The 22,443-nt window shown below is 41.5% G+C and overlaps 1 protein-coding gene and 1 long non-coding RNA gene across 3 annotated transcripts; both read left to right on the forward strand.

Moving 5' to 3' along the window:
• The first annotated feature begins 2,473 nt into the window (after window positions 1-2,473).
• LOC311303731 lies at window positions 2,474-7,300 on the forward strand. The gene is made up of 2 exons (XR_014629819.1): window positions 2,474-2,720; window positions 6,139-7,300. It is a non-coding gene; the product is annotated as an uncharacterized lncRNA (long non-coding RNA).
• Window positions 7,301-10,754: 3,454 nt separating this feature from the next.
• On the forward strand, window positions 10,755-21,501 carry polr1d (RNA polymerase I and III subunit D). 2 transcript variants are annotated; one of them, XR_014629898.1, is made up of 6 exons: window positions 10,755-10,826; window positions 11,793-11,890; window positions 12,097-12,173; window positions 18,444-18,526; window positions 20,251-20,824; window positions 21,303-21,501. XR_014629898.1 is itself a non-coding variant. In XM_084431183.1 (5 exons), the coding sequence occupies exons 1-5, from the start codon at window positions 10,791-10,793 to the stop codon at window positions 20,293-20,295; spliced, it is 339 nt and encodes a 112-aa protein (XP_084287309.1). In that variant the 5' UTR covers window positions 10,755-10,790; the 3' UTR covers window positions 20,296-21,501. The 2 variants fall into 2 exon arrangements, 1 of the variants encoding a protein (XP_084287309.1); XM_084431183.1 differs by having other exon boundaries at window positions 20,251-21,501.
• The last annotated feature ends 942 nt before the right edge of the window (window positions 21,502-22,443 follow it).

Genomic DNA, 22,443 nt, shown 5'->3' on the forward strand with positions numbered 1-22,443 from the left:
ACGAAAACGGTACTGTTTTCAAAAACGTACACTTTGAAACCCGTTTTCAAAAGTTCGCGTTTTCAGGCACCCAAAACACTGTTGTCGTGTAAATGAACGGCCAAAACACATAGTTTTGATTGTTTTTGTCTAAGTTTGAAAACTGTGTCATGTAAACGGCCCTAAATGTGTTGAAATCTGCATGTTGTTATGGTTTTTTAATCATTTGAATTAGAATAACAGAACATTATTAGATGGTTAGATGACAGATTTCAGATGAGTTTCCATAGTTTATGACTGGCACTGAATACTGAAGACTCCTGTAGGAACTCAACGTATGGTAAACATAAACGAGGGGAACCATTCAGTCTGTTTCTAGAACATTCAAACACAACAGATGCCTAAAGAAAGAGAGAGGGAGAGAGAACACAATGTACATCTACAGATGCAACAGCTAGTATTCAGTGGTGCACAAAAAAAAAAAAAAACCTTGTTCAAGACATAGACGGTTGTGTGTTTTCACAGGTATTTATGGTCCTTTGACTCATGTGAAGTGTCAGACAACAGCAGGGCTGTAGATGTTTCTGTAGTATCACACAGACAGAATAGACCATCTGGCCCATGCAGACATTTGAAAACATAAAATACACAGCAGCATCATCAGAAAGATCTTTACAAAAGAGTGGTTAATAAATCATGGACTCGTTTAAAGGCCCACAACATTTGTTAAACTAAATTAGGCTACTAGATATAAACTTAATTTACACAACTGTAAATATCTGTATTAACCCAATTCTATTATATAATTCAAGATTTTGGTTTTACTTGCGCTATTGCTGAAAGAAAAAAAAATATTACTACATATTACTATGATCTGTGTTTTATGATTTTGTCATAACTAGGATAAATTAGTTACAAATTAGGTTACAGTTTATTTTAATAGTCCACTTTAGACATTCTACTGACTATAAGTAACATTGCACCTATATGTCAACTAACTGTTAGGTTAGGGTTCGGGTTAGTGGAATAATTTGACTTGCAAAGTTATTTATAGTCAGTAGAATGTCTTTTTGGGAGAATCACAATAAAGTGTTTGCAGATATAAGGCAGACAGTGCTGGTTTTGACATGCATTTGCAAAGTTACTTATAAAATGCTATTGTTCTATTTTCTGATTCATGCAGTGTGATTTCCTGTGTGCAGTGGTTTCATCTAAAAATGTCTGTATTTCAACACTCCACACTCTTAAAAATAAAGCTTCCAAAAAGAGGAGTTTTGAGTTCCCTAAAGACCCTTAAAGTGAACAGTGTCAGGTTTGTCTGGTTATGTTTCTTCTTTGTTTTCTCCACATGGACTATATGTTTGTGTTTAGTTAGTTTGCTGTGAGGTTGTTCATTTGATTAATTACTCAGTTCAGGAGTGTGTCATTGTGTTCAGGTGTTCATGTCTCATTATCCTTTCTCTACTTAAGTTCAGTTCAGTTTGTGTTCATGGTCGAGTCTCATCTATGTGTAGTTGTTGTGGGAATACCTGTTGGATATTAAAGCCTGTTAAACCTTCTTCATCATCTTTGTGTTATTCGTTTGTTTAGTCTCTCCGTCACAACCAGTGACAAACAGTTCTTAAAATAATCATTTTTAAATCAGGACAATGGCTCAAATGGTCAACATTCTAATAATATGCAATATCTTTTTCCGTTTTTTTTTTTTTTTTTTTAATCTGCAAGAACGTTTCTATTTTTAAGCGTGCACCAACACTTTGAGCGAGCGATACGACAGCGAGCAATCTAGAAGTGTGAAGGGAAATGAATTTGCCCTGAACTGCAGGCTCAAAGATTCTCTCTAAGTGGTGGACATTGCTTTAGAGAATAATATATTCAGAGTGTCTATTTAAACTCTAGCGCGCCTATATTCCCTCATTGGCAATTTCAGTCACAATTTTGATTAGGATCCAATTCTCACTATTAACTAACTACAGTGGTCAACATTTGAAGAGGATCAAAACCTTTCATCAAAGTTATCCGTGAACTTTGAACAATACCCGTTCTTGTCTTAGGACAACTTTGATGAACTTTTTTGATCCACTTTAAATGATAACTACTGTATTAAGTGCTTGTTAAGTTTAGGTATTGTAGAATATGGTCATGCAGAATAAAGCATTAATATGCGCTTTATAAGTACTAATAAACAGCCAATATATCCTAGTAATATGCATGCCAATAAGCAACTAGATAATACTGAGAACTGGACCCTAAACTAAAGCGTCACCCCGATTTCTTTTGAAATTGCTATGAATTTCTAATGAAATTCCACTTGCTCCCTTTTGTTTTGCCACAAATATTTTTTTAAACAAAACAACTGCATTGATTAATGAACATTTACATGTTCTTAACTCATCGAACTGAAAGTCAAAACTCCAGACAGCTACAGCTTTGACAGCAGCGTGCAGCCCATGTCACACGTGTGCGGTGAGGTGGTCTGTGGTTCACTGAGAGAATGACAGGTGCTGGTGATGCAACCGTTTAGAGGGTGAGGGTGTTTCGTTTCGCGTACCCTTTGTCTGTGCTCCAACTCTCTGTCTCTCTCTCCACTGCACTCATGAGGTTAGGACTATTATCACCATGCAGTGCAATTTCACACTTGTGCAAAGCACAGTGGATCCCTCCAGATGACACATATGTTGTGTGGACAGCATCACATCACGAACACAGGTCATGCGGAAAGAGCCATCAACTCTAACACGGTATGTGTTTTGTGTTCTGCAGAAAATGCGGTTAAACTGTTAAATTCTGTGGCTGCAGCTCCTTGACTATCTGATCCGTGCAAAACCCAACCGTTGTGGAAGTGTCTGCTCACCAGTATTTTTTTTTTATTGTTGTTGGTTTTTTTTTTTCTTCACAATCATTCTCCTTTCCCTTCCTGTGTAAAGTTCTGTTGAAAATCTCAAAAGAAACACTGGAAATATTGGGGCACATGCCAAAAGAAAATGGTTTCCTGTTTATGCATTTCTCACTTTGAGAAGATGAGCTCTTCGCACCTTTGCAAAATCTTCCCACAGTTTGGGGCGTTGCATTTTTTTCTCATAAAGTACCATTTTAGTCATTGCCATTAACTGATTTCTAAAATCTACACTTTGTTTTCTCTGTACAAAAAATTCAACCAGGTAATCTTCTGAGTTTAATGCTAATACTAAAATCAACACTCAACAATACTGTTACTGTTACGCATTAATGATCTGGGATTAAAACAACAACTGAGCATTACATTCTTAAATTGTTTCATACTGAATTCTCTCCTTGCCTGTTGTTAAAGTTCATTGCAGCCCCAGTGAAAAAAGTGTCTACCAAAATGTATTTAAAGTACTTTTTTTTTCATACTAAGTATACTACAAATCCATTAACATATTTACTGACATATCGCTTGAGACTTTCTGATATAAATATTATAATTAAACTTAATTTGGAGTACCTCTTTATTACACAATGCACATTTCTTGATATTAAAGGGGTCATATAATGCCATTTTTGTACAAGCTAATATGATTCTTTAGGGTCTAAATTAAAAGTTTGTAATATACTTTAATTAAAAATTCTCATTAGTATTGTAAGAAAACACTAATTTTACCTGGTCAAAAACAGCTGTTTTCAGCACGCCGTTTAAGTGCATGTGTCTTTAAATGATAATGAGCTTTGCTCATCCCGCCAATATTATCCGTCTGCAGCCCCGGAGGCCAATCGTTTTTTGTGACAGCGCCACCTACCGAGTCGGAGAACCGCAGTCCCAGGATCGCATTTCCAGGACCCTAGTTTTGGAGGACCGAAAAAAGTGCCACCAAGGCAGTATTTCCACCCAGTTTTAACTACATTAGAGTTTTAGAGTTTAAAAAAAAAGTTTTATTACACCCAAATACTACTTTCTTTATTGCAATTAATCCTGGTTCCTAGGAATGTTGAGAAATTATTGGGTCTAAGTAGCATAATATAATAACTCAAGTAAAATAAACAAGGAATCATGTTATAGTCTTTTCAGTCACTATCGACCACATTTTCAAGTACAGAGGGAAGACAAGGATGACTCTGGGGGTAGATTTAAGATTGTGTATATTTTACAAAATAATATATAACAACTGAACTTGAACACACACAAAAACAAATTTGTTCATGACGTGAACCACATAGACAGAACTTCATGGACAACATCATGATTCCTAAGAGAGAGAAAGAGAAGTGGATTAAATAAGGAACATTTAGTTGAACATGTTCTACTCTCTAATTTTAAAGTTCATATTTAAAAGATCTTAGTTACCACAGATTGCACACACATATACGAGACAAAAATAATGATATCAATCAAATGGGTTTTATTTTTTAATTTTTTTTACTGTAAAATTTCAGTATTCGGTACCAATACCAGTGAAATCCAAGGTTCTCGGTATCAATTTCGCAGTTCGTACCGCTTTCTCCTTTCCACAAACGCTTGCTCTCCCGTGGAGTCTGTCATTGCTATGCAATTGCACAATTGTTTTTAAAGTTAAACAAATAAAAATTGATTCGCATTTGATACTCACACTCTGATTGTCATCCATCTTCGCTGGTCCTCTAATTCGTTAGGTGGCGTTGTCACTAAAAACCTAGGGTCCTAGAAATGCGGTCCTAGAACTGGGGTCCTGAAAATGCACCCTCCGGTTTTGCAGGCAGATGCTACTCCATCCCGTCCCTCTGTTCTGTGCGTACACCGAATACACAATAACACAATAACCATAACGCTTTGTTATAAACGTGGGATTATGAATTATATTGAGAACGTTGCATATAGAAAACATGCCGTAATGTACCCTGAGTACAAGCACATCGTGAAGCGTGCAGCAAGCGATTTGCAAAGATTAATATAAAGGTTAATAAAACGTTACACTCACTTCTTCTTCTGGAGGTGCAGCAGGAACACGAATAGTTGGTACCGATCCTTTTTCAGGAGCAGCTTCTTAGCAAAACCAGCTTTATATTGACCTCGTTTGTAAAGCAGTCTGGTGTGTGAAATGATTCACACAAACATGAAAGCATTGACGTTGATCGTGGGGAATATTCCCTTCGAAAACAAAACTCAGCCACTGCGTCTTCAGCGGTTCGGATTCAGGAACATCAAAATGACTGCTGTGTTCCTTATTACACGCAAGAACAGAACACCACAATCATTTAGATGCCATTCTGCTCATAGACAGTGCCCCAGCGTATCAACAATGACCACGCCGGTCTGCGCGGACTATGATTGACAGCTCGCTCACAAGCGAGGGCGGGTCTGTGTTGAAACGCTGCTGTCAATCAACAATCGTGCGAGGTCGATTTTGTGACGTCAAACGGCTTGATTTGAGACAGGGGAAAACATATAAGAAGATTTAAAAAAAAAACACTGGATGGATTTTTATCATTGTATGATGGTTGTGTACAGCCACTGCCAACACACATTTCAGTACAATCAACTTGTAAAAGTGCATGTACCATTATATGACCCCTTTAAGCCTAAAATGTGTTTAAATATCACTATTAGTAAGGATAGTATGATCTCTGTATAATATCAGTCTTTAAATGCAAGATATTTGTAGTGTACCTAAATTATACTTGCAATAGTTCCACTTTAGCACGGTCAAATATAATCAAGTGTATCTTTAGTTGGACCTCAGAACAATTTCTGGATAACTAAAGTGCATTAAGCACAAATTAGTTCATTAGTTAGCTATTTATATTAAGTGCATAAATATGTATTTGTAGTATACTTAGCACATGATACATATGCAGAAAGGCTTCTGCTTTCATGTTTAGTTCCGAAACCTGTCCTGGAGCCTGGAGTCTCCCTCATTCAACACACCTGATTCATCTTTTCTTCTTTTGTGAGTCGCTTTGGATAAAAGCATCAGCTAAATGCAAAAATGTAAAATGAAATTCAGCTCATCATATAGTTACTTTAGACTGCAAGACAAGTCACCAAGTCACTGCATTATACAATACAGATTGTCTCAAGGCTGAAGTCAGTTCAGTGTTGATTCAGTTCCTTTATAAAGATCATTATTTATTGAATTAGTTAAAGTGCAGTCTGCATGGGGAGAGCGAGCACAGAGACGAGAACTGGGTCAAGTGCAAACACTTAACACCGCTTTCTAATTCCAGCAACTGAGGGAGAGACGGGATAAATGGAGACCAGCAGACCTGGGAAAGGGAGAGACCTGAGGACATATTTTATTTTACTGACAACGGACTGTGTTGTGTGGTATGCGCAGGGGCACTATTTTGGTTTATTTTGGTTTTGTTTGAGAGAGAGGAACAAATAAACAGAACTCGCTGACCTGACTTCTGCGTCCTTTTTATTTGTGAACCTTGTTTCTCTCTTCAGCCCTTCTCCCTCTTTTTCTTCTCTCTCTTGTCCTGTCCCTATTCCCAGGTCGCGAAGCAAAGCGCCCCCTCGACAGCCATAGCGAGGAAGAGGCAGTCTGGCCTGCGAAGATTTCCCTGGATTACGGACCTGGGACACGAGGGGGCGTGTGGGAGAGCGCCCGAGCCTCTGCATCTTTTTCACCGCTCCCCTCTCTCCGTCAGTCTCTTAGCCAACTTTCTGCCGCCTGGTCCGGTCTGTTGGGTCACTTCCAGGATAGGTGTCCAGTCATGGAGTCCGCGGGCTGCCCCCAATCAAGCCAGGCAGTTCCTAATGTGTATTAATGGGGGTACATATCAGGCTTTGGTGGATTCAGGCTGTAACCAAACCTCCATTCATCAAAGCCTGATGCAACAAGGGGCATTGGATATGAGCCGCAAGGTTAAGGTGAGGTGAATAGCCAGCAGCCATATCACCATGTAGCCCAAGACTGGTTGCCCACTGAAGCTAAGCAGGGCTGAGCCTGGTTAGTACCTGGATGGGAGACCTCCTGAGAAAACCAGGTTGCTGCTGGAAGAGGTGTTAGTGAGGCCAGCAGGGGGTGCTCACCCTGTGGTCTGTGTGGGTCCTAATGCCCCAGTATAGTGACGGGGACACTATACTGCCAAAAGAGCACCGTCCTTCGGATGAGACGTTAAACCGAGGTCCTGACTCTCTGTGGTCATTAAAAATCCAAGGATGTCCTTCGAAAAAGAGTAGGGGTGTAACCCCGGCATCCTGGCCAAATTTGCCCCTTGGCCTCTGTCCATCATGGCCTCCTAATCATCCCCATATACTGATTGGCTTCATCACTGTCTCCTCTCCACCAGTAAACTGGTGTGTGGTGGGCGTTCTGGCGCAGTATGGCTGCCGTCGCATCATCCAAGTGGATGCTGCACATTGGTGGTGGTTGAGGAGATTCGCCCATCTGTGTAAAGCGCTTTGAGGTCTCAGAAAAAGCGCTATATAAATGTAACGAATTGAACGAATTAGGTGTGCGTGCGGGAATGTGGATTACCTTCTTGTGCTGCTAATATCTAATTCAGGGGGAAAACGCATAGATTAAAGGTGCCGATAATTCCCATCTTAGGCATCAGCTGATTTTGGGGCCTGCTTTTACACAATTATCGGGGATTCTGTGTGCAGATCCCTCTTGGGAGACAGTGCTAGCGAGAAGAGAAGCCGGGAGACACTGTTACGGGACCCTCACGGACTGTCTCAGAGCAAAAGAGAACGAGTGCAGAGGTAACGCCGCCTGACTTTCGTCTGGAGCGGTCTTGTGACGAAACGCTCAAACATGCGCTTGAAAAGGTCCGCACCATCGACGGACAGTTGCTTCAACCTGATCAGCTGCTCTCCTATCCTTACTTTTCTATAATAAGGCACAGGTTGTATCAGGTCCCAAGACACCCGATTCAATTCGCACCAGCGTCTATCACCCACAAACAGACCAAAAGATATTTCAAATCTTATAAGATTTTCAAAATGTGAGAGACCACAAACATGAGGACAAAAAATCCTAGATGCAACAGTTTTACTGTAGTGTGTGGTGTGCCGCGATGTGAAGAGGACAACACACCACACACAAACAGATTTTCAACCAGAGTCCCGGCTGTATCTCGCATAATCTCTCGAGAATCTCTGTGTGTGTGTGTGTGTGTAACTGTGCTTGAGGAAGAACTCAGTATCAGCCCCTGCAATACAGCCACGTACAGCAGGGCATTTTGTCTATAAATAAAATAAAACTTTAACCCCCTAAACTTTCTCAAGTTCTCTTGCTTTTTTTTACATTTTGTCTGGAATTAGACAAAAATAAAAAATAAATATTGATTGGGGTTTGTGTTTTTATTTATCAACAGGGTATTCTAAATATTTCTTACAGATATTTAAATTAGTTATGGGGTGAATACATTTTATATATTGTAACTTTTTAGTTATTGTCATGGTCCTTCTTAAATGGGACAGTTTAGTTATATTTCATCTGTCTGGTTACAGAATGTTTATCTAATTTTTTGACAGGATAATTTGAGCCCAGTACTGCATTCATTTTGCTTCTATGATTCTAGGATGGGTTTTGGTTTTGTGCATGGCAAATTCGTTGGAAGGTGAAAAGTGGTATTTATAGGCTTATAACAGGACGGAAGAGAGGGGTGAAAAATAAAAATACCAATCATGTCAACTGAAAAGCTAAAAGGAAAGTATTTTCAGAGGTGGAGCAAAATATTACTATTTTGGAACAAAAAGCAAGCTGTTATTTTGCAGCGTCGGTTCCTCCAAGTTATTGTTTGTTATTGTTAACTTCATACCGTTTGAATTTGTCTGGATTATATTATACTGCCATCTTGTGGCTAGAGAGCTTACTGTTTACTGAAAGGTTAAGGGATAGTTCACCCAAAAATGAAAATGCTGTCATCATTTACTCACCCTCATGTTGTTCCAAACCTGTATGATTTCCTTTCTTCTGCTGAACACAAAAGAAGATATTTTGAAGAAAGTCGGTAACCAAACGACTGATGGACCCCATTGACTTCCATAGTAGGAAAAAAAAAAATACTATGGAAGTCAATGGGGACCAGCAACTGTTTAATTACCAACCTTCTTTAAAATATCTTCTTTTGTGTTCAGCAGAAGAAAGGAAATCATACAGGTTTGGAACAACATGAGGGTGAGTAAATGATGACAGCATTTTCATTTTTGGGTGAACTATCCCTTTAACGTTTGTTTTTCTTGGCTAACTGGTTTTCTCTAAGGAACCTAAGGACTTTTAATTGAACAACCCTAATAAATGTATTTAATTAATCAATAAATTAATTTAGAACAATAAGACTATTGGGCTTTTCACTGCAGAAGTAGCACAGAAGCTGCATCTGAAATGGCAGTTAGATGTATTTACACATACGGTGTAATGCTGCTCATACAGTAGGTGGTATAAATGTATAAATGTAGCCTATTTACTCTGCAATTGCATACATTTTGCTAGGAGATTAATGTTTTAAATATACAATTTTACATTTATCATTTATCAAAAGTTAGGGATTTGTTCAAACTGGTTGATTCCTTAATTAACAAAGCAAGTGAGTGTTTTTATGGACATTTTTATTAATTTTGGTGGCATTTCCAACCTTGCACAATGCTATTTTACATTACAGAAGTAGGTCGTAGCAGCAAACAGACTGCAATGATCATGTTACATTTTATGACACTGTCAGGCTATCTTTGTTAATAAGACTGTGACAACAACTGTCTTTGAACCTAGTATGATGTAGGGCCACCGTTTAGGAGCCACGGCCACAGAAATCACCACGATTGGTCATCTTTCGTCTGGGACAGCCCAAAATCGTACAAAGTGTACCAGGCATAAAAGTTCAAAGACCAAAGCCTTTTATTATCATATGCACAATTCCGTACAATGAAATTCTTCATTTGCTTTTCCACCATGAAAGACGTTAAAAAAAAGAATAAACATATATAAGTAGGAAAAATATAAACATATAAACTACAAATATACAAACAGTGCAATATTTATATAGTGTCTCTGCAAGTTTGGGTGTCTGGGTGATGACAGGGTCAATGAGTGTTTGACCCCTCGGTGTCATAGGCTACTTCAGCGATTCTCAAGCAGGGTGCCCACAGCAAAACATCCAGGGGAATCATTATATATATATATATATATATATATATATATATATATATATATATATATATATATATATATATATATATATATATATATATATATATATATATATATATATACACACACACACACACACACACACATTGTTTTCTATTTTTATTTTTTTATTTCCCAAATTCAATTCATACTGCAAGCTCACAACCAGTCTTTGTCACAATTCGGGTAAATTTGATTAATTTTGTATTGGCGCTGCCGAACACCTTGAGTAATCATAGATATAAACATAGACTCCTCATTAATGGCCGTTTCAAAAACCAGTCCGTGAACAACCGTAGTTTGGCGCATGAATGAATATCTATTTCTGCAATATACTTCAGCAGATGATTTTGGTAAACTAACACAATACAACAAGACGAAAAGACGTAAGCGTAAGCTACCACGACATTAAAACGTTACCATAGTATTTACCTGTAATATTGAGTTAATACATATAAAACACAAACCAACACATTCTCACCTGTGAAAGGTTATCCCATTTCTTCCGGTAGTATCCAACTGCATATTTAAATCTCGGAGGTTTCACAACCAGAAGCTGCGTAATGTTTTGGAATCATTTATTCTAATTGTGAGTGACGACATGTTGACCGTTCCAAGATGGCGTGCGCGCCGACGTTTGGTGCGGTCAAATGCAGTTTCTATGTATGTTTCTATATGTGAGCAACCAGAACAAGCTGATAACACTGCGCATGCGCGTCTCAATACGACAAATGCAGCATGGCTGAGCACGGGCAGAAACACGCGCTGGAGATGGTAAAAAACTTCATGCACACATACATTTTTTGGTTTTAGTACAGCTTTTGGTAAAATTTGACGATTGTGAATGTTGTGTCGTGATGTATTCGTTGACTGCTAGACTGTAATATGTATCACTAGGCAGTGTGAGTAGTGTTTTGTCTGTGAAAATATTTGAAATGTTTCTCCACTTTGACAAGTCAATTCAAAGTAAATTATATACACTACGTAGTACTATTAATGTTTATTTGCTTTTATATTTTTGAAAAGCAGACCCTGAGAAGTGATAATCATACCTATATATTTCTAACATCTATATAACATTATATAATATCTATTATGGATTTTGTATGATGTTATATAGATGTTATTAATATCTTGCCATCTAAACATCGGCCTTTACAAATTTTAGATGCCAATAACCTTTATATTGTATAGATGCATATTATACTATATTACAATTTCATTTTGTTATATTATATTATATAGATATTAGTAATATAAAGATATGATCACTTCTTAGGGCCAACTTTTCAAAAATATAAAAGCAGATATACATTAATAGTATCTTGAAAATATTTATTTATTTTATATTGACTTATCAAAGTGGAGAAACATTTCAGGTAGTTTTAAAGAGAATATATATAAATGCTATACAACCCCCAAAGAGCACACTAAAGGCAACAGTTTTATCCAATTGATAAATTAATAAAGAAATTATTAATTATCAAAATAATTATTAGTTGCAGCCCTAGTTAAATTATTTGTAGATTATTCAGATTTAAAATATCAGATGAGTATCAAAACCATTTCATCTGTAGAGAATGTTGATTGTCATCTGATTTACATCCAAAAGTCTCTTTCACCTTTTACAACATGTATTGTAAAGGTTCAGTGTGAAGAGTGTTAAACCTTATGTTGCTGCTGAAACCCCAGTCGTGAAACAGTCGTGATGTATATCACCAGTCTTCTACTCTCCAATAGGTCCGGACAGATGGAGCAGATGAAGGTTGTGTGACGTTTGTGCTCCATGAAGAGGATCACACACTGGGCAACTCGCTCCGATACATGATCATGAAGAGGTAAGATAAGCTACCAGATTTAACTTATCTGTTTTTTTAGCCACCAACATCGGTTGCCTTTGTGATATCAGTGAGAACTTTGTCGAAACAAGTGATGTGGACATGCTATAAACAGGCACTGAGATGAACATTTCGGCAGTTGTACTTCTGCATCTGTCCGTCTTGGCAGTGTTTAGTTTGATTCATGTGTGACTTTGTTTCCTCAGTCAGGACGTGGAATTCTGCGGATACAGCATCACACACCCATCGGAAAGCAAAATCAACTTTCGGATACAGACACGAGGTGAGGGAACTCCTTTATTCACCTCAGCATGTCATCTCTGACAGTTAAGGTCCTGGCATTTTGTTGTAATGAAAACCCCACTAATTTGTAGGCAAAAGCACGAAGACGTGGTGCAATAATTGAAGGTCAAACTGTTACGTCTCTAGTAACATACGAGAAAAATCAGAATAGCGTCTGCACTGAGAGCCTGCATATACTGCAAAATTGAAGAACGAACTGGGGTGACGTCATTTAGGACCAAATCAGGCCAAAATGAAGTTTGTTTGGAGTTTGTTGTGGGACTTTGAAACAGCTTGTCAAAGTGTAATTTTTAGAAATGTTCCAGATGCATACATGTAATGTTTGTAAACGTGTTTCTTGCATTGTTTGTATTGATACTTTTTGAAATTGCTTTACTTTATCAACATGGTCCCCGCCTTAAAGTCTTAATTCAGTTTTATCAAATTTAAAGGCATTAAAATTCTTAAATAGAATAAGTCTTAATTATCATTTCAAGAGGTCTTAAATTTGGGAATGGGAAACCAGGAATCGCAATATGGCTGAATATGATTAATTATTAACTTCAAAACAGGCGATGGTTTTATTAAATGTGAGCTCTGCACGCTTGAAAGTAAAACGTACTCGGTTACTAACGTAACCTCGGTTCTCTCTAGAGAGAGGAACGAGTACTGCGTAGAATACGCTAGGGGAAAATCCTTCTCCACGAGAATACTGAAGCCAAAAAATTATCCTTAATTTTGTATTAATGTAAAACGCGTTGCGGCAGCATACAGACATAGGCGAGGCAGCTCGCGCGCCTATTGGCTGGTCTGCTGGCAACTGCTTAAGCCTATCGAGCGAGACCTAGAGTGACGTCAGACCCAATGAGGGCGCGAAGTCCCGCGTCACGTCCCGCCGAGACGGGCGTGGCTTAGGTCTATAAATACCGCTCGCAGGCATTATATCTCTGGTTTTTCATAGTCGAAGCAACCAGAGCGTGTGCAGGCACGGCAGGATACGCAGTACTCGTTCCTCTCTCTAGAGAGAACCGAGGTTACGTTAGTAACCGAGTACGTTCTCTTACGAGAGATTCTCTCGTACTGCGTAGAATACGCTAGGGGAACCTACTGTAAAACGCCGTGCGTGCTGGGATCTGATACTATAGACTCAAGGGCGACAGCCCGGAGTTCATACAGTACATAATCACCCAGGGGACTCACAGGGAATCCTGGAAGAGAGGGGGGGTTTAGCCACTATCTTCCTTATAGCAGCATAGAGCAAGGTTTGCAATACTCAATAGCTGCATAACTGACAGCGCCAGTTATGAGATTTTGGCCGTACTAGACCGACAGTAGTCTGGCCTGTAGTGTGGGAACCTCTAGGTTGTAAAACCTTATAAATGTAGACGGAGAGGCCCAGCCTGCCGCCATACAAATATCTTGCAAGGCAATCCCACTTGACCAGGCCCACGATGAAGCCATGCTTCTCGTGGAGTGCGCTTTGACACCCAGCGGGCACTGCATGCCCTTGGTTGTGTAAGCTAGCGCTATTGCGTCCACTACCCATCTGGATAGGGTCTGTTTCGAAGCGGCTAGTCCCTTAGAACGCCCGCTGAACGAAACAAAGAGCTGCTCCGTCTGTCTGAACACAGACGAGCAAGACACATAAGCTCTTAACGCCCTGACTGGGCAAAGGGAGCTTTCGTCCATATTTCCTTCAGTGACCGGCAGAGCAGACAGGGAGATGACCTGTGCTCTGAACGGTGTATTGAGGGATTTAGGAACATAACCGTGCTTAGGTTTGAGTATAACTCTAGAGTCATTCGGCCCAAATTCCATGCACGTCGCGCTTACTGAGAGCGCGTGTAAGTCCCCTATGCGCTTCACTGAAGCGAGAGCCAGAAGAAACGCCGTCTTGAAAGACAGGTGTTTAAGATCAATCTTCTGCAAGGGCTCGAATGGATGACCTTTCATGGCTTCCAGTACCGTAGAAAGGTCCCATATAGGGACTGTGGGAGGTCTGGGAGGATTCAGTCTCTTAGCTCCTCTAAGGAAGCGAATGACTAAATCGTTCCTTCCAATAGACTGGCCGAGTGTGGTCGAAGAGAACACTGCTATGGCCGCTACATAGACTTTGAGCGTGGAAGGGGACCTGCCCTTATCCAACAGCTCCTGTAGGAAGGAGAGAACCTCCGTCACACCACAATGCAGGGGTGACACACCACGAGCTGTGCACCAGCTAGAGAACACTGACCATTTTGAGGCATAGAGACGTCGCGTAGACGGAGCTCTGGCCTGTGTGATAGTGTTTAACACTCCGTGTGGGAGGTCAGCGAGTACCCGTTGATGGCCCACACATGGAGGGACCACAGCTCTGGGTGAGGATGCCAAATCGAGCCGTTGGCTTGAGAAAGGAGATCCCTCCTCAGAGGCACTGGCCACGGGGCGGTGCTCGCTAACTGCATCACAATTGGGAACCAAGGTTGGCTCATCCAAAGTGGGGCTACAAGCAGCACTGAGCATCCTTCTTCCCTGACCCGTTCTACCACCTGAGTCAGGAGGGAGACGGGGGGAAAAGCGTAGAGAGGACGGCGAGGCCACTCGTGGGTCAGCGCGTCCTTGCTCTTCGAGAAAAATTCTGGACAGTGAGCGTTTACTTGAGACGCGAACAGGTCTACTTCCGCTCTGCCGAATTTCTGCCACAGCAGCTGGACTGTCTGTGGGTGCAAAGACCATTCTTCTGTCGGAACCTGGTTCCTGGACAGTCTGTCTGGTCCTATATTTAGGAGCCCTGGCACGTGCGCTGCTCTCAGCGAGAGTAGGTTGCTGCGGGTCCGTATCAGGAGGCGCCTGGTTAGCCTGTACAGAGTCAGGGACCTGAGGCCGCCCTGGCGATTTATCTAGGACACCACTGAGACGTTGTCTGAACGTATTAGCACGTGGTGTCCCTTTATGCGGGGACAAAAGTGCGTGAGCGGTTTGCTCACTGCCAACATTTCGAGGCAGTTGATATGTAAGAGCTTCTCCTGCTTTGACCATTGGCCAAAAAGCGGTCTGCCCTCGAGCAGCGCTCCCCATCCCGAGGTGGATGCGTCCGTGGACATCACCATCACTCTCGAGGAAGTCCCCAGGCTTACACCTGATTGGTACCAGTCTTTTGCCTCCCAAGGTTTCAAAGCTGCAATGCATGCTTGATTGACCTTGACGCGAAGCCGACCGGAGGCCCACGCTGTGCGTGGTACCCTCTTTCTGAGCCAGAACTGCAGTGGGCGCATGCGCAGAAGGCCCAACTGGAGAACTGAATATGCTGAGGCCATCAGGCCGAGCATCCTTTGAAAGGCTTTGAGAGGGACTATCGCGCCGCAGCGGAACGAGCCGGCTGCGCGCCGAATGTCCAGTGTGCGCTGAGATGACAGGCGTGCTGTCATTAGCAGCGAGTTCAGCTCTATTTCCAGAAAAGATATAATCTGTCTGGGGAATAGCGAGCTCTTTTCCCAGTTCACTGCGAGACCGAGATTCTCGAGGTGATCGAGTAAAATGGTCCTGTGCTCTACGAGCTCTGAGTGAGATTGGGCTAGAATCAGCCAGTCGTCCAGATAGTTCAGCACTCGTATGCCCCGTAATCTGAGGGGTGCGAGCGCTGCGTCCATGCACTTCGTAAATGTACGGGGTGCCAGGGACAAGCCGAAAGGCAGGACTGTGTACTGATATGCCTGGCCCTCGAAGGCGAATCTCAAAAATTGCCTGTGACGTGACGCTATCTGTATTTGAAAATACGCGTCCTTTAGATCTATTGACACAAACCAGTCCCTCTGGCGGACAGGGCGGGGCGGCGGCCGGATGAGCGAGAGCGCGGTCTCGAGCTCTGGGTTTGGCGGCGTTGTGAAGAGGAGGCGGTGGGCGGAGGCTTAGGCTGTGAGCTCTGAGCAGACGGTTTCGCACGGCCTGCTGCAGAACTGGAGCGCTTCGGGAGGAAGTGCTTCATGGCCAGGGTCGCTTTCTGCACCTCAGCGAACCTGTCGGCGAAATCTTTGACCGAGGTTCCGAAGAGGCCGGCAGGGGAAAGCGGCGCGTCGAGGAACGCGGTGCGTTCTGACTCAGTCATGTCCGAAAGCGTCAGCCACAGATGTCTCTCAGACACGGTGAGCGAGGCCATGCTCCGTCCAATGGCCTGTGCTGCTGACTTGGCGCGAAGAGCGAAGTCTGTAGCGCTCCTCAAGTCCGGCACGCAGATTGCGTCAGGTCCTCTCTCGTCCAGCTGACGGAGGAGATCGGCCTGGTATATCTGGAGCGTGGCCATGGTGTGCAACGCTGACGCGGCCTGCCCGGCGGCGGAGAAAGCGCGGCGGAGCAGGGCTGACGTCGTGCGGCAGGCTTTTGAGGGCAGCGCCATCTTAGCACGCCGTCCAGCAGAGGGCGGGTATAAGTGCGCTGCAATAGCCTCTTCGACCGGCGGTAAGGAGTGGTAGCCTCTGTTCTTTGCGTCGTCGACAGCGGAGAACGCCAAAGAGACAGAGGATCGTGTCCTGGCCGAAAAAGGGGAGCCCCAAGACTTAGCGACTTCTTCATGAAGCTCAGGAAGAAAAGGCGCTGGCTTGGATGCAGGTGACACGCGCTCCCCAGGCAGGAAGTAGCCGTCCAGCCGGTTGTGAGCAGGCTGCTCAGGCGTAATCCACTCGAGACCGAGGCTCGCCGTGGCCTGAGTGAGCACGCGCATGAGCTCCGCCTCAATGCTCGCTCTCTTACTCGTAGAAGCACGGGCAGGGGGGGCGGGATCCTCAGAGCTCGCCCAATCCTCACTGCCTGATGCTATGAGAGAGCAGGAATCCCCCTCTCGTAGCAGCGCGTCGATCTCATCAGCGTCATCGACAGAAGCGGCGGCAGACCGCGGCCACTGTCCGTCCGGAAGTGAAGCTGATGAAACCGGAGAAGCAGGCGGGCGCACCGGCGAGCTTTGACGGCTGGGAGAGGGCTCCGGGATTCGCTGAGCGCGGCGCTTTTTACGGCGCGGCACAACAGCAGGTGTGGGCGCAGTCTCGCTGAACAGTGCCAAGCGAGTCCTCAGAGTCGCTAATGGCAACAGCTCGCAGTGATGGCAGCCGCCATCAGCGAGCGCGAGAGCTGCATGTTCTTGACCCAGGCAGGAAGCGCAGATGACATGGCGGTCCCCGTCGCTGAGTGTGGCTTTGCACGAGCCACAAGAAGGCATCTTGAAAAAGACGCAGCTCTTTTAGATAGTGTGAGTCGCGCCGGCGAACGCACACACACAGTGCAAGAAAGGATATGGGCGCTGGATAGCGCAGCAGGAAGGCGATGAAGGCGGCGCGGCCAGCAGCTTCGTCGACTCGTCCCGCTGAAGTGCTTCTTCAACAGCGCGGCTTCTTCTCGGATCCAGCGATGAGAGTTGCTTCACTGAAGGATGAAAAATCAGAGATATAATGCCTGCGAGCGGTATTTATAGACCCAAGCCACGCCGGTCTCGGCGGCCCTCAATTGGGTCTAACGTCACTCTAGGTCGAGCTCGATAGGCTTAAGCAGTTGCCAGCAGACCAGCCAATAGGCGCGCGAGCTGCCTCGCCTATGTCTGTATGCTGCCGCAACGCGTTTTACATTAATACAAAATTAAGGATAATTTTTTGGCTTCAGTATTCTCGTGGAAAAGGATTTTCCCCTAGCGTATTCTACGCAGTACGAGAGAATCTCTCGTAAGAGAACTCAGCGCTGTTTGTAGGCTCACGCTTTCAGTTATATGAATGTATATCTGAAGGGAGATGACTGTCTTCAGAAAAGCTTCAATGGCATTTTCTTTTCATGTTACCTTTTAATTAAAGTGCTGTTTATAAGCACAGCTTTGTGTTCAGGGGTTACCAAGGTAACAACTATATTTCTGCTGTTTCATAAGCAAGTCTCTACTGGCAGAGGATACATTTACGATTTCATTCAGCCTGTCGGCTGTTTTTGTTCAGGATCATGTGAAAATCGATCCATATTTTTACACAGCATGCACGTAGTGTTATAAATGTTAACTGGTGGATTGATGAAGCTAATGTGCATTAAAAACAAAAATATTATTATTATTATTATTATATATTTTTATTATTATTATTATTTTTACATTTTATATACATATCTTAAATTAATATAAATAATAATTTATAATTTTGACATTCCTTTTCTTAAAAATGGTTAAAAGTCTGAAATGTCAGGTTTATCATGACTGTAGGCAGCATATAAACATGTCTATTTTCAGTAAACATAAGAGTGTTCATTAGCTCTCTGATCAATGTTGCAGAAGGAACTCCAGCATCTGAACCTCTGCGCAATGGGCTGAACAACCTGACTGAAGTGTGCAAACATGTCTTGCAAACTTTTGAGGTAAGACTGAACATGGAAAGTATTATTTCCCTTTAGGGGTGGGCGATATACAGGCAGAAATTGTACGATTGTTCAAAATGTTACCGTGTTTAAAAGTGATTTTCCACCATTCAAGCACAATGAGACTCGAAAGAGAACTCGATTCGGTTCTCATGCTCTGACAGGCAGTTTTCTGTGCGCTCACCCCTGAAGTGCACATACAGTGCATGTAACTACTGATTTGTTTTCTTACTTATTGCAACATTGGCTTATTTAACAGTCAAAGACATGTCAAAATGTCTGCTTTAAGGCTGGTGAATGTGACTTGATATCATGGAGACAATATGAAGTAGTGCTGCACCAGATGACTTAAATAGCTCTATTTGGATGGAGTTAATCATTCCAGAATGATTGAGGTGATTTTGTTAGGATAGTTGGTAGGATGGTTCACCCAAACATGAAAATTACCCCATTATTTACTCACCCTCAAGCCTATGTGTATATGACTGATTTTTTTTCAGACGAATACAATCAGAGTTATATTAAATAATGTCCTTGCTCCTCCAAGCTTTGTAATGGCAGTGAATAGAGGATGAGATTTTGAAGCCCAAAAAAGTGCATCCATCCATCATAAACGTAATCCGCACAGCTCCGGGGGTTTAAAGGGATGTTTCGGAGTAATTTCAACCTAGGGTCCTTTGCACCATGACCTCGAGCCAAACACCCCTCAGAAGCCTTTTTTCCCTTGGTCGAACATTATTAAAGTTAGAGCTTATTTAGAGACATCAGCCGGATGGCTTAGTGCAGGCGCTAATGGATCCTATGATGCATCTCGTAAATTACCCCACTAATAATGCCCAGAATGGTACCAAACTTCTACAGTAGTACAAATAGGTTCTGTACTCATAAAACAAGGCATTGGAAAGTTTGTATGTACATCAGGAGTTTATTGAAATAACACTTGCCTGATGGCTAATGCTACCGCTAACCCGGACATCGAGGTCACTTCTGTGATTTGGCAAAACAATAAAATCCTGTATTAATTTTAATTGAACATTAAATGTCCCCAACTAAGCAAGCTAAAAGCCAAAGGTGAAAGTGGCAGGGAACCAAAACTCCATCAGTGACAGAATGGAGAAACCAGGCTCAGTCGTGGGCCAGTTCGACGAACGAACAGTGTATGATTATGATCCAGGCAGCATTACAGGTCAGAAGGCAGGTTGGATCAGAATATTTAAAATATTTATCCAGTTCCATCTGGTTGAATCATGCCGCCTTGGCGTACAATACCAATTAGCAATAAAATATGTACACCTGGAGCATACTGATGTGTAACAAACTTGTGAGTGAAGCCTATTACCCATTAAAATAGTTGGAGGCGGCGGGTCTCCAAGTGATTAGTCATTTATAATTGTTTCAAGTTCCGTTTTGTGTAATAATGCGTTAAATATGAATTTTCTGATTATAGGCGAAGGGTGAACCAGCTCCAGGGAAAGTCAAAGGAGATGCGCTTCCCATTTAAAAACACATTTAAATAGATTTCCTTGAAATAGTTTTAAGTTACTTGTCACCGCACAACCTACACATCCCAGCATAAACTGCTGATAAATTATTTATTAAAGCGTCTGCCCCCCAATTCCTCCCTTGGCGAAGGGCCTGTTCTCAGGCAAAGTCATTTGCAAATACAATTTGTCATTACAAGATTCAAACAATGTTGTGTTTCTCTCTGATCCTGATTTAAACAGGCACGGATGAAAGCATTCAAGGATAAAGAAGAATCGATGACATGAAGATCAACACTTGTACAGTGCCAGACATTGATCTGCTGAAGAATGTAGAAGCTTTAGGAAGGAGTAAATGACAGTCAGACGTGTTCCTTGCAGTTCCTCTCTTTTTTGTGAGAAAAACAACAAAATCCTTTGTATGGTTGAATTTGTATATTGTATATTGATTTTTTTTTTTGAGTACATGAACATGGTTTTGTGCCAGTGCACTAAAAAAAAGTTTCAAAGGTTATAGCAATAGAGTATATATCCAGTAAAAAATTCTACTAATGAAAATAGTTGTAAAATGTATTTGATTCAGAATGTGTTTTAAAATATAAAGAAACACATAAAAGGTCTTGGATTAATATTTATCAGCAGCATTTAAAATGTATACAACAAATAAGTGCTGCAGGTGCTTTGATCTCAGATGATACATTTTGATAGAGCATTCCTGAACAATAAAAACAGTATGCATGTTTTTCGCAAGTCTTCATTCCTACTCTCAGAGAGAGAGAACATTCTCAAGCTGTATTTGGACTTAAATGGTTAGTTTGCCAAAAAAGGAAAATTCGGTCATCATTTACTCACCCTCATGTCGATCCAAACCTGTAAGACTTTCGTTTATCTTTGGAACACATGAAGATTTTTTTTATGAAATCTGAGAGATTTCTGTCCCTCCGTTGACAGCTACGCAACTACCACTTTGATGCTTCAAAATGTTCATAAAGAGATCGAAAAACGAATCCAAATGAATTGAGCAGTTTAGTCCAAATTTTCTGAATAGACTCGATCGGTTTTATTCGCATATAAACATTGATCAGTGAACATAAACAGAAGCGCAAATGTTCTGCGTAACACGAGAATGAACCTCGTTGGTTCTCGCATGTCAAGAGAACATGCTTAAGCTTCCGTTGACCACAACTGATGTGTGAGTTGATGAGCTAAAGTCTTACGGGTTTGTTATGACATGAGGGTGAGTAATTCATGACAGAATTTTCATTTTTGGGTGAACTATCCCTTTAAAAGCATAGTTCACCCAAAAATTTGAATTCTGTCATCATTAACTCCCAGAATTGTTTAGCAACATTCTTACAAATGAAAATAATGCAAGTTAACGACAGAATTTACTTTTTTATATTGTCATCAAGCTGAGATTCCAGTGCTTCTGTTAGATTTAAAGATGATTCATCATGATGTATGTGTAATGGCTGTCAAATAATCAGCTGATTTTTTTTATTTTTATGTTTATTTGAATTTGGAGTTCACAATAAAAAGACTCGAGTGGCTTTAGCAGGCACCATAAGTGTGAGATAAATCACAAAACTGTGCCAATTGACAAGTCAGATGGTGCATTTGTTGTGTTTAGTTTAAAGGACTGGATTTTATGTTAAATGTTTTTAAGTGTTCCTGTAGTTCAAATGGTAAAGTGTGTCTCTATCAACGCCGTCATCAGTTTTTTGTTGCTGAGACCCTCCTCCAAATTACAGATTAGTCAAACATGGAAAGTTGTCAATCAAGGATCATGTTTTTAATCAAATAATTGTGACAGCTCATTTTTACCCAGAAACAGGTCTGAAGTAAAATGCCACAGGGAGGCCATGCTGATGCAGCCAGCATTATCCATCACCAGCAGAAAACTACTGCAACATGGAGTTTAAAGAGCACAGGTCTCTCTCACGTTTACATTTAAAATAGTAGTGGACAAGCAACATGGCTGACCTTAAAGAACTGGTAAAGATCGACTCCTTATGACACAAGGAACATATGCCCTGTTTCACAGACAAGCCTATGCAGAAAAATAAAATAAAAAATAGTTCAGTTAAATTTACAGTAAAAAAAAAAAAAAACCTGGCAGCTGTGGTTGCCAAAAGTTTATCGTATAAAATAAGTTAGCAACATTTTAGGTTTCTCAGATTTGACTTAAAATTGCAGTAAAATAAATAAATAATTAAAGACCCCCTGTAGCGAAAATCAAGTTTTTAATGTTGTTTAAATGTCTATGTGGTGTTTTTAAAATGGTTTAAGACAAACCATGTGTAAAATCATAAGTTAATGTTACACATATAGAAAGGAGCAGACATTGTTTCTGGTGCAACACAATTCATAATAACTGCCATTGTATTACTCGTTCCTGAACAGTATAACATTTTCTAAATACTCTATAACATTCTC

This window comes from Rutilus rutilus (assembly GCF_951802725.1).
Source record: "Rutilus rutilus genome assembly, chromosome: 14".
Taxonomy (NCBI): Eukaryota; Metazoa; Chordata; class Actinopteri; order Cypriniformes; family Leuciscidae; genus Rutilus; species Rutilus rutilus.

What these genes read in the sequence shown, in the direction of transcription:
- polr1d (XM_084431183.1), top strand. Translation starts at nt 10,791, where the DNA reads ATGGCTGAGCACGGGCAGAAACACGCGCTGGAGATG. An exon ending in AGAAACACGCGCTGGAGATG is followed by an intron (nt 10,827 to 11,792) that starts GTAAAAAACTTC and finishes ACTCTCCAATAG; the next exon opens with GTCCGGACAGATGGAGCAGA. An exon ending in CGATACATGATCATGAAGAG is followed by an intron (nt 11,891 to 12,096) that starts GTAAGATAAGCT and finishes TTGTTTCCTCAG; the next exon opens with TCAGGACGTGGAATTCTGCG.